At 42.4% G+C, this 12613-nt stretch overlaps 1 protein-coding gene across 8 annotated transcripts in view; it reads right to left on the bottom strand.

The window, feature by feature from the left end:
• The window catches only part of FN1 (fibronectin 1), a 52921-nt gene that overhangs the window by 28074 nt on the left and 12234 nt on the right, over positions 1 to 12613 (bottom strand). For all 8 annotated transcript variants that reach the window (XM_015867978.3, XM_085551925.1, XM_015867979.3 and 5 more), the window contains 11 exon segments: positions 12176 to 12355; positions 10509 to 10685; positions 9524 to 9676; positions 7561 to 7689; positions 5832 to 5975; positions 4088 to 4209; positions 2737 to 2914; positions 2439 to 2615; positions 1083 to 1211; positions 870 to 959; positions 129 to 323 (listed from right to left, as the gene is read on the bottom strand). In XM_015867978.3, the coding sequence (XP_015723464.2) occupies positions 129 to 323; positions 870 to 959; positions 1083 to 1211; positions 2439 to 2615; positions 2737 to 2914; positions 4088 to 4209; positions 5832 to 5975; positions 7561 to 7689; positions 9524 to 9676; positions 10509 to 10685; positions 12176 to 12355 (1674 nt within the window).

Below are 12613 nucleotides of genomic sequence, written 5' to 3'. Positions count from 1 at the left end.
GCCAAAACAACGACAAAAGCAAAATTAGAAGTCCATACAAGGACTGAGAGGCAATGCTCATTCAGTTAGGGTAATGAGAGCTTGCACTGCCGTTTGGGTTAGGTACTGACTGGTCTTTTCAATGCTACCTGTGCGTGGGACGCCTGTAGTTTCCTGCTGGATGAAGACAGGAGTACTCTCCTGATGCTCCTCCACTGCATAGATGCTGATGTTGTACTGAACACCTGGCATCAGGTCACTGAGTGTCACAGAGGTTGCAGTATCAGGCAGGTTGAGCTCTGTGCTGCTGCCTTCCACAGAGGGCGTGTAGACAATTCTGTAGCCTAAAAAAAGATTAAAGAGAAGCATGCATACAATCATCAGGTGCAGTCAGTAAACCAGCACAAGAAGTGATAGAAAAGAGAACTAAACAAATGCCTTTACTGAGGTTTCACAAAGCCAGTCTTGAACTTCTGTAGCAGCTGTGGCTTGCTTTTGCCGAGTCCCACCTACAGATTGTGTTCATAATGACCCACACCACATCATCTGACCTCTATCAAGATTTGTAACTCTTGACATGTGGATTTAGGGTCCATATCATACAAGTTTGTTGTGGCATGGTCTGGATGACAGGTACAGAGAAGGTCAAAGGGCTTGATTTTTTATTTTTTTTTTTAATTTTTTTACCCAACATAAATGCAGTAGAAATGATTCTACACCCTAAATTGCTTGAATAGAAAAGCTAGTTTTTCTGTGTGCCTTCCAGCCAGCCCTTGAGCCTGGGCAGAAGGCACTAACCCATTGTTTTGGAGTTACACTTCTGTTTCCTTTCTACTTAGATTTCAGATTCTATCAGCACTGGGAAACAGGCATGCTCCAATTAGACATACCTGTGATTGGAGCCTGTGGTCTGCTCCAGCTAATGACAATTGATGTGTCATCGACACTTTCCACACTGTGCTCAGGAGGTGCATCAGGAGCTGTTTAAAAGAACAACATAGGAGGGCAGCAAGTGTAAGGATGCAACATACCAAATATCCAGAGCAAACAAAAATACCTTCCAAAGTGTAGCTACACCCCCCCACCCTCACCCCCAACAATACCTGTTGTCTGTGAAGTAGACAGGATCAGATTCTGCTCGCCTTCTTCAGAGATCTGATAGACATTAACAATATACTTGCGACCAGGAAGCAAGTCAGGGATGTTGACAGAAGTGGCTGTGCTTGGAAGATCTAAAAGAGGTAGGAAATAAAAACGGCCTTAAAAATTTTGCCTTGGTGCTATGTCAAATGACATAGAGAATTCTGTTCTAATCTGGGCTGAATCAGCCTTCCTGCAGTAAAAAAACTGCTCTGCACTATGGCCTTATTTCATAGCAAGGGAGTTATATGGAGAGCATCTGATGGGAAACTGGGAAGCGCTTGCATTTGCCTGCAGGCCTCTATCTGTAGATAGATATGCTCAGGAACTGGTTCACAACATAGCTCAGCTGTCTGGGCAGCTGGAGCGTGCAGATAAGAAAGGTGGTGATAGCACTGGCAGCCCTAGTGTAAGCTCATGTGTTTAAGCCTCTGAGTTCAGAGGGCAGCAGGCAAGGGAGAATTACTAGGTAAGGAGTACTCTTCTTTTTCTCACGTTGCTCTTCCACCACGTTCACGTGTCCTAATAGCTATTGTAACATCAAATCCTTGTGAGATGCTGCTATTGTGATTGTTAAGACAGGAAATTAGGAAAAAGAGACTAAGATGAAGTTACATATGGTAAGAGAGGCTCCCTATCAGTTGTAGTAGAAGTGAATCCACTTCCCAGGTCAAAGTCCAGTGCTTTTAACCAGCCTCCTGTCTTAGCTAAGTTATTACATTATCAAAACCTACAAAGATCTGATCCAAACTAAACAACAAAGTGGTCTGGGACAGACATCCACGAGATCATGAGTAGCCAAGAGGGGATTTGGGAAAGATTGCTCTCAGTTTTGATGCATGGACAAAAAAAAATTAAAAAACAAAAACAAATCAAGAAGGAAGATAGCCAAAAGCTCAAAGATTTGATTCTCTCCTCATCTGCCTTCACAACACTGTGGAAGCTAATAAGTTTAGGGAAGTATAGAATAAATTAATAAATAAAGAAACGTTGAAAAGAATGCATCTACACTCAGCTTTTACTAATCTACCACCTCTGGCTCAGTGAGTTTTCCTCTGCAGGATCCCACAAGAGTGTTCTAAGGGAGTGTTGCTACATGCATGCCTTCTTCTTATACTTTTCCTTGGACTTGAACTTATGGCCACTGATGGAGGAAGGTCAACTGGGCAAGTCTGCAACCCCTGCTAGTCCTCCACTGGCACACCTTATACTAAAGGACAGCAAGATCCTCACTATTTACACCAGCTATATTGATTGTTACAGGAAACAGTGATGTTGTTAGTGATGCTTGGATCTAATAGACTTATACACTGTCTCACCAAGATATTGTGGCTCATCACCCTCCTCGCTCAGTTCATATTCAACACGGAATCCAGAAACTGTGTCAGAAGCAGAAACCCAAGAGACAACAAAGCTGCTGGCTGTGATTTCAGTGACTGACTCTGAAGTAGCAACCATGGGAGGAAGAAGAGTGGTCTCTCCTGAAACAGTGTTGCCTGAAAAGAGAAGAAAAGAGTGTTAGTTAATCATTGTCACTGTGTTAACTGGGATGCAGGAAGTAGCCTTCAGGACAGTAGGTTTCTCTGGATGCTATTCCAGCCCCACTGTTTAACTCACTTGTCACTGCTGTAGTACTAGTTGTGGTAAAATCAAAGCGTGTGACTTCTTTGGGTCCATGCTGCTGAACACTGATAAGCTGTCCTTCATATACAACGCCAGGCTTTAGGCCTGAGATGGTGTAGGAGTTCAGGTGACCAGGGATGGTAGCTTCCTTCCAGTGCCTTCCAGAGTTTTTCTGCAAGAACAAGGATACTTGTTGATATATAGTGAGAGACTCCATGGCCTGCATGCAGGCCTATCCAGTGACCCAACCTGCTGCATGGTTACTAAACACTATGATATTTTGACATCCATACAACTTGAATGCTGAATGAACAAAGAGAAAGCAGAAAGGTATGCTAGGAAGAAGAGATAATAACTTCTTGGGTGACTAAATTTTACCAGGGTAAACTGAAAAGCTATCTAGCTTTGAACTTTTTCCTTTAAAATGAACATTCTTTGTAATGCATAAACTAAAGTTTATAAAAAAAGACAGTAAGGCATGAAAGAATAGCTAGGAAATTCTTATTTGAAGACTGTTCACAACAGAACCCCAAGCCATCATCTGAAAAGAACATACTAAAAAATTTGTCCCTCCTACCCTGTGCTTGAACTCTATGGGAAGCTCTATAATAATGCTTCTTCCTCTGAGGTTTGTATTCCAGTGCACCAAAGTCCATTTCTTTCAGGCCTTGATCCAAGATACACTGAAGTTCGTAAAATACTTGAGTGCTTTCAATGGCTTTGGATCAAGGCCTTTATTGTTCTCTTAATCGCAGGCAGCACTGAGGTACTAGTGTACTTAATCATTAAGTGGTCTTTTGTGAAGCTATACTCTGGGGAACTGTAATATTAACCGCATCATTCATTAGAAAAAATTATTCCTTAAGTATGAACAAGCCAACAAGCAGTGGTTAACCAGCTTTGCTCAGACGCTGCAGAAGATGGGAGGTGACTAATTATTTAATTCTCTCCTAGCTGTTACTGTCTTTGTATCCTACTCATTGCCTGCTCATTAATTGCATATAATGTGTTGTAGTTCTCATCTCTGGATATGCACTCGGCACTAACACACTGAGAAAGCTTTTACCAGGGTTTACGTTGCTTAAAGTGAGGAAGGATATAAAGTTGTCTACTGTGATAGTGCTCTTATTAATATGATACTATACAAGCATGTTGACCAGTAGTAATGTTTGGGCATGAAAACATCAAGTGTTTATATGGCACAGGTTGTTAACAGTTGACCTCAGCAGGACAAGGACACTGAATTAGCACTCTACAGTAACAGCACACTGCAGGGAAAAGCCTGGAGCTGTGGATTCCTGGAGCTATGAATGTACCTAAAGGTCCAGCTGAATGGGGTACTCACCGGTCTCCAGCGCAGAATGTACTTGCTGATGTGAGATGTTTTGGGAGCATTCCACTGGATGGGGTGGGAGTTTGGCTGGTTTGTACTCTCTGTAATGATCACCTGAACGGGTCCAGTTGCTCCTGAAACACAAAAGTTTCCATTCTTAACATAATGGGGATGGTTTTCGTTTTAAGATTTGATGGTTCTCTTTTCTGTACCTCCCTGCCCTGCTGGGGAGGTTTCACTGAACACTCAGCAACACAGTACTTGTGTTAGTTCTCATCAAATCTCATCACAGAGCAGCCTGGAATCTGCAGGAAAGTGTGTTGTTTTAGCCATTAAATACCTACACCCTTCCCTCACTCCCAGCATTTCTATTTATAATTTATTTGGACAACTGTGTGACATATATACCTGCTACATATTTAACAGGACTTCCAGGCAAATAAACCTGTGCCCACACAGAATTTCAAAGCTCCCCTAGCCCCAAACCTACGTTCAGAAACATTAGATTTGGTTTATTTACACATTTGCAGTCACTCTTGTGTCTATAGAAAGCCTAAATCCCTGGTCTCCCGTCTGGAGGCATGCATATTTCACATAGCTCAAGGAGATGTTTGTTTAAGCAGTCTGACAAGAGTCAATGAAGCTCAGCAATCCTGAATAAGAAACTAAAGGGGAAAAAAAATAAGAGGAGAAGAAGCCTGCTTCCTATTCACCACCCCAAAGAAAAGCAGCTACTAGGTCTGCCTGCCAGGTGTCTTACTGCCTTACAGCTAGTAAGCCAGAAACAAGGCAATAGAAAAAGGGATAGTCCCCCTTCTCTTCAGGTTCAAATTCTCTTTCTGCTATTACAGAGCACTTACAGGATAAATACATTGCAGTTACTGAGTGGACAGATACTTCTAAATCTATCATGGTGTAAGAACAGAGATTCAGCTTGCCCTGAAGCTGGTACATCCAATTCTTATGCAGATCCTCCACGTTTATGCTTAAAAATGGGTTGGGAAACCCATGACATGAGCATAGCTTCCTCCCAACAGAGTACGTGCAACGCAACATTAATATGCCATCTTTTTCAGACTGAGACAATGAAAGCTGCAACTTGAAACAGGCAGGTAAAGAGGTTCCCCTTGTTTCAGAGAACTGAAAAAGAACAGCCCGTCTGTACGAAGACTTCCTGGAACTGACTATGCAAGCAAATTTCAAGTATTTAATTTCTTCAGGGAGCTGATCAGGGAAAATGCTCCATTCTTTGGTGGATTTTGCTACTGTAGTGAGTGTAAAAGGAAAGGCTATAGATGCAAGTTTTACACAGCAGAATCTGAAGGTTACAGATGTGACATTGCTAAGCACTAAGAGGTGATGAAAAGCAAAGTTGTGTGATAGTCATGCTTTAAGCTAAGCCAGGCCTCGGGAAATGCTGTTAACAATCTGGCACCCTCTTTATAATCATAACACCTATTTGTGTCTGCCAAGGTGGGGGAAAAACATTCTGTTCAGAAAGGAAACCAAAAGGATCTCTTGAGTAGTTAAGGAATACCTCCCTAAGGTTGGAAATACCTGCAGATTATAAACCATTAGCAGGCCTTAAAAACTACAGAAATAAAGTTTTCGGTTTTTCGATATACAGTGAATATCATTTCCACTTAATGGGACTGGAAAACGATGTAGAGTAACACACAGGAACCTGAACAGGTATGGGATAGAGAGATTGCTTTCCTTATGTCTTAGCAGAGGAGTCATCTATCATGTTTCTTACCAGCATAGGCTTGCAGAGGCTGGCAGTGCCACTCTCCAATACCCCGACCATAGCAATAGCACTGGTATCTGACACCATGGACGTACTTCTCCCAGGAATCTCCAATTTGGTAGAAGGTGCGGGTTTCAGAATCCTGGCACTGATCTAAAGGCACAAATGAGAAAGATAACTACTGTGTGATACCAAAATCCTTGTGAAAAACATACATCAAACAGAAGAGTCAATTCGATGAGACTTTTTCACAGCAAATGCAACCATGTTTATTTAGAAATATTGCTGCACGAAGAGCAAGTAGCAATAAACTAAATCTTGAATCAAGGTTCCTGATAGATCTCTGCTTGCTTTAAGACAAATATCAGGCAGCTCATTCCACTGTGATTCATTTCTTAAGATACCATTAACACAAGCTGTCCACCTGGGAAGCCTCCTACTAAAGTCAGTGCAGTATTCCTTCAAGGAAGGATTTATTTTGTACTGGCTATTGCGGAGCCCTGTTCTGCTTCAGTCAGATGAGTTCATTTTTAATCCAAAGCTAAACCACGCTTCTCTCCAGGAAATCAGTGGCAAAATTCCTACTACCTTAAGCACAATTCAGTCCTATGTATGTCTGAAGTGATCCATTAATATTCAGAAGTCATTCTAGATTTATCGTCATATAAACTGAAGAAGGACAAAACAAATCTGAAATCTGCTTAAGCTGGTGGGAATACAACGTAGTACCAGTGCTTCAGTACACTTTCTAGTCTGACCTCTGCCTGTGCCTTTGGCTCAATGCAAGTTTTTAGGGAGAACTAGCATTATGCTTCTTTAGTTAACAGGAGTCTTGTTTAGAGAGAGCCAACAAAACTAAACCAGTTCTGCCTTTACAGAGAACTGAAATCATCTCCCCTTCTTTCACAATGATTTTCAGGAGCTTTACAATCCAAATTCCTCGAGTAAAACTGTATAGATATGACTGTAAATAAAGAAGAATTTAACCACTGCTACTTTATTATAGATTTTCCTGGCAATAGCTCCAAGTCCTCAAGATTTAGTAATTGCAAGACAAACAGTCATGCCTTATCTTCCAATCCTGATTCACTAGAGAAGAGGAGAGGCAGAAAAGATGAAATCTCTTCATTTTTGCACAGAGCCATGATGGTTTTAGCTAACCTCCAGAGTACTATTAACATGTTCTCATCCCGAGCTTGCTTTCTTTGCCAGAACAAAGGGCATCCAAAAAAAAATCAATTTAGTCTGAGGTAAGAGAATATATGCTGGTCGTGTACTTCTCTCAGTTCAATGAGAAGACCTAAAGATTTCAGCATAGAGAAAGGAAAGAGAAACTGCACCTGGAATCACCAGCTACTCTCATATTGATTTACCAGTACTCAGTCTGAGCACCCTGCCTGCTAACAGAACAAGGTATCAGACTTCAGCCAATTCAGCCCAGTCTGGGGTTCATATACCCTGTTACCTCAGCTTGAAGAGTGTTATATTTTGAAAGATATGCCACATAATGGAATACCTCTAGGGTATGTCTGATAACACAAGCTTCCTTCCCTAAAACCACAAATGCCATCTCACGCACCCCCAACTAACAACACAGCATTGCTTCTACTTTCAGCGTTGTGCAATAGAAGGCAGAAAGTTGGCAAAGACTGCGTCCAAACTCACACACCAGTTTCACCACACTGTAATCAGCTCTTGTCAAACACAGGCTGTGCAAGTGGGGACAGCTGTGACTTACCAACGGGGTCGCACTTCCATCTCCCACGACCTTGGCCAAAGCACGTGCAGTTCAGCATGTGCCCCTCATCGTGACGCTTGTGGAACGTCTGGTTCACATCATAGGTGATACCATCCACAATGCACTGATCTGTTTGAGAAAGAGCAGAGATGTTTACTCAGCAATAGCTTTAAGCATTAAGACAAAATCCTTCTGCTTGGCACATATTTCCCTCCTCTTGATCAGCTTACAGAGACGAACCCTGACAAGCTCCATCCATGCAAAACGGAGCCCTTCTGGTATCTGTGATCACGGCAGATTAGTGCTGCATACACACCACTGCTCCTGATTTCACTTATCAGCAGTGTGCAAACAAGCACCACTTGCAGAGAAAAAAATGGTCCACAGGATTCAGTCCAAAGCAGGTCCCATTACTCAGTATGAAACTGTCTTATGACAGGTTCCACATGTGAAAGAATCTAAAGCATCACATTCCTTCACTACTATCTCTTAGGGAAGTCTAGATCAGAAAACCTTGTCAAGTACTGCCTGAAATCATTAGAACTGCACAAGAAGGAAAGGGCTACTCCAAATTCATACAGATGCCAAACTGAGGTGCAAACATGCAGCCGAAAAACATCATGAGCATCTCTCTGCTACACTTTGTAGTAAGCTTTAGACAGGAGCAGATCAACCACACATCCAAAATTCTAATGGTGTCTACTAATCTACTACTCCCTCAAAGCACAGTAACCAGACTCCATGCTAAAGTATGGTCTATTAGGTTTAATGGAGATATGTCAACCGGTGACATGGCCCAGAATTCCTAAAGCCAGTCTAATCACAGCAAGGAGCAGAAAGACAAAACAAATGATAAAACCACCCCAGAAGCATGTTGTTTTGTTAACCAGGACCCAAGAGACCCAAGTTCAGTTCTGGACTCAGTCACAGACCATCTGTCCTTGGGGAAGTGACTCAGTTAATCCCAGGCTTTCTTTCCCTGTCATACTTTCCCACAACACAAGCATGGCGTCAGGATAAACCAAACACTGGTCTGATCCACCAATGGGGGCTAAGGACTTCCTCCTGTTGCTATGTTTTAAAAGTTTTACTTAGATAACCTTTGCCTTCTGAAAAAACAATATCCATGTCATCATCATCAAGAAAGACCCCTTAAACTTGAGAAGTAAACAGCAGTGAACTAGCTTTGCTTCTAGAGAAAGGAGTTTCACAGACCAGAAAAATTTCTAGCAGTGCATTTCTCACCATTCTGAAGGAAACACAAAGCAAAACCCTCCTAAAGCCCTCGAATGGACCTTTCCCTATAAATTACATCCCATTTCAGCAGTGGTATTAAGAGTTCTTTCTTGGCTGCTTCTCAGCAGTCCCCCTGCCTTTTCCAGACACGAAGCCAATGCTGTGAGCTAGCTGTAGGCTGATCAAATATCTGTGCTTTTAAGACTTTTTTTGGTATTGCTTAAGCACTTCTCCACTTGGGCCACTTATATAAATAAGTAAATAAGAGTAATGTCAGTGCTCTACTGCCAACTTTTCATACAGATTAGCTCGCAAAGGGAGCCGAATATTGCACTGCAGAACGATAATACAGGATGGTTCTGCATTCAAGCTTTAGACTAATCTGGGGTTGTGTCTGTTCTTGAGATGTTTCTGCTGAGATCCCTCTAAGACTCAGTGGCACTGACTGCTAACAATAGACAAGAATAGGTAGAGCTATGTACTGATCAAGCTAATCAATGTTTTCCCTAGCTTGCTAGCCTACAAAGGCTGAAACAGTACTTTTACAGCATCGAATCAAGACAAGAGCTTTACATGTCCCTTCTCATCCCCTTTGGAATCTACAGAAAAGATCAGAAATATAAAATTGGGTCTGGGCTTGAATTTCCCACGATGGGAAAGAAAACCAATTTCTTCTGTACCCCCAACACTTAGACCAAAGCAGTGATGTCAACATGAGAAGCAGTACCTCTGAGCTGGGAGTATGCAATGCAAGTCCACTCTCCACGGCCATTTCCTACGCAGGTACATCTCATCATGTGGCCCATGTCGTGTTGTTTATCCCACTGGTCCCCAACACGGTACATGATACCATCATTGGTGGTGCAGATTTCCTCATGGGCTGGTTGGGAAGAAAGTAAGAAAACACTTCATGAGGTCATAGCTAACAAGGCACTGAGGGCTTACATCATTTGCAGTGCCCCTTCATGCCATATACTGGTTTCTGCATCTTAACAAGGGTGTCATAAGCACCCGTGATATTTCAAATATCATTTTTTCAGTATGATGAGCGTAGATTCCCTTGCAGAGGTTAATTCATTTAATTTGCACTTGAAAGCTAACAGAGATTGGATTCTGTATGATGTTCAAAGGGTGCTGTGTGCAACAATCAGTTCTCATCACATGTATGCTGTTACATGAACATAGCCATATGAAGAGCTGAGAGTTCATCAAGATGTTTAAGGTCTCAGACGCTGCACTGCTGATAATCACAAAGCCTTAGAACTCCCATGTGCTAGAAATCAGAGATGTGCATGGACGGGAGAAATGGACAACAACATAGTGCGGACATATTCCTAACCACACATTAAGTAAGAGTAAGTGATGAGCCATGAAGGAGAAACTTTGTCAGATGCAAGATAAAAAAAATCACTTGCAACATAGTCCAGTGCTTCTTAATGAACCTACAACAGTTTGCACCAGCTGAAAAGCATGCCTAGCTTGCAGCAAATAAGGAACAAAAATAGCCTTCTCCTGACCTGAGTCCTCACAAGAAGTGATTAGCTGGGGGGAAAACAGGTCAAAAAGCTTCAGAAATTCCTAAAGGTTTTTGGACCTGGATGCAAGCTCAGTGGAAGTCATCAGTAACTGACCAATGACAGACAGCTCCTTACTTTCCAGTTCACGAAGCTACGTGCGAGCAATTATAATCCCTTTATGGTTCTCATTCTTACCAGCCATAGGGCAGAAGCCAAATTTCTGGTCAGCATCATAGTTCTCAGTGGTTCCACACCACTTCATGTTGTCTCTCCGTCCCTCAGAAGTACAGTCGGTATAGTTGCGGTTGTTGTACAGGAAGGGGAAGTGGCACAGAGCACCATTGGAATTGCCACCACGTGTCTGGACCAAAACTGGAGATAAAAAGGAAACAGATGCAAATCAAACCTACGCTCTCCCATAACATTCAGAGAACAGCTTTAAAAACAAACCACTAGCACTATTTTTCCCATGTGTATTCTGTATGGAATTATTCACTAGCCTCTTTTATTGGATTTAATTAATTCAGATCTGGAAATATAAGCCTTGCACAAGGTCAGCTCAGTTCAAACATTGCTTTGGAAAGAGTTGCTGGACCCAGCCATGGGATTTCCTGGGGAATATGGAAAACTAAAGCTCGCTGTGTTTGGGAAGTGGCTTTGCAAACCCTTTGTACCAAAGTCTAGAGAATCAAGTAACCTCACATTTCTCAGCATACCTATATTATCTCACCGAGACTATTACTCAATTGTGCCCTTTAGCTTAAAGAGAAACCTTGGATGTCAGGAAAGGGTTACAATTCATTTATGAACAACAGGACAAGTCAAAAACTCTCTGCAGTTTGAAAGCTTTGTGTTTTGCAAGCACCAGTGGAAATAGGGCTCTAATCTATATAAACTATTCACCTCTTGTACAACTCTGGTTTACAAATAATAGAGAACAAGGAGGCATTTGCTGAGGTTTTTAGCTATATCAATATTTCTTAATCCCCACGGAATACCACAAGAAGCCTCACTAAAACAAGAATGCATGCACATCCGCATGTGGACAGGGGAACAAGTTTTTTAGCTTTGTATTTGTTGGGTTTGTTTTATTTTTTGTTGGTTTTTTTTTTTTAAAGAAAGAGTATTGTATGTGCTGTGCAGAAAGGCTTATCATTAAAAGAAAAAGAGGTAGAAGAGCGGTTAAAAAGCCTGTACAGTGTAAGAAGCAGCATTTTTGTGATGGAATGTGAAAAATTCTCTCTAAGGCCAGACTGCAGAGAAGCTTGCCTGGACACTGCTCCACAGATGCCTGATGGGCTTTCCAGGAAGTACAACCACACAGGTAGATTTGTGCTGTGAAGGGAATGCCGACCATCCACAAACAAGCAGGAATGCTGCTGCATTAGTCATGCACCAGCTTTTGATCACAGTAATCACAAATCACATTAAGATTACTGCTATATATGGCAACCTGGCTAGAAAGTCAGGAGCGAGGCAGTGACAGAGAACTGCACAAGTTGTACTCTATGGATACCCTCTTCTTTGCAACCTAATATGGGCAATGCTGTAGCAATTCAGCCAAGCAGAAACAAAGTCCACATATCCTTTGGGCCAAAGCTCTGTTCTGTCTAAGTATTCATGTTCTAAGGTCAGCTTGAAGAACAGAGAACATGACTCAAAGGCTACACCCTCCAAAGATGCCAAGAGTGTAAAAATGCCCTGACTTCAGACAGCCCTCCATTCACATAACTGCCTTGCTGTTGAGGCATGCCAAGAGTCCCTCTGAACTAACTGCCAGGACTGTTCAAGTCAGCTATGTGCTTCTGTTCCTTCCTTCACGAAGGCCATATGCACGTGAAGACCCTCTGAGAAGGACTCACCATTCTGCTCAGTACAGAAGGAGTATCTCCTGTCCTGCTCAAAGTTGGAAGTGGTGCTGCACCACAGGTGCCCATCTGTGCGGCCTTCGGTGGTGCAGGAGTAGAAAGTCCTCCCGTTGTAGGTAAAAGGCAGAACGCAGGCTTCTCCATCAGAATTGCCACCATATGTTTGGGTAACAGCTTTGAAATAAACCAAGCACAGCATTAGACTCCAGCTTAAAGCAATCCCCAAATCTAAGGGTTCTAACACAGCAACAGCCCCTCTGGGTCAAATCACTGGCTGCTATGAACCCACAGTGACTGCCGTGGACCTGGGCCAACACACACCAAGAGAAGACTTAGTCCCACAGCTGTGTCATTCTTTTACATTCTTTTCTAAACATATATTACTGCAGCTTGGTTTGAATAAAATTATGAACGTTGTTCCCCATGGGCCTC

This window comes from Coturnix japonica, chromosome 7, assembly GCF_054131305.1.
Source record: "Coturnix japonica strain WE chromosome 7, WE-NBRP24, whole genome shotgun sequence".
Lineage (NCBI taxonomy): Eukaryota > Metazoa > Chordata > Aves > Galliformes > Phasianidae > Coturnix > Coturnix japonica.
This window is presented reverse-complemented; position numbering and strand designations above follow the sequence as displayed.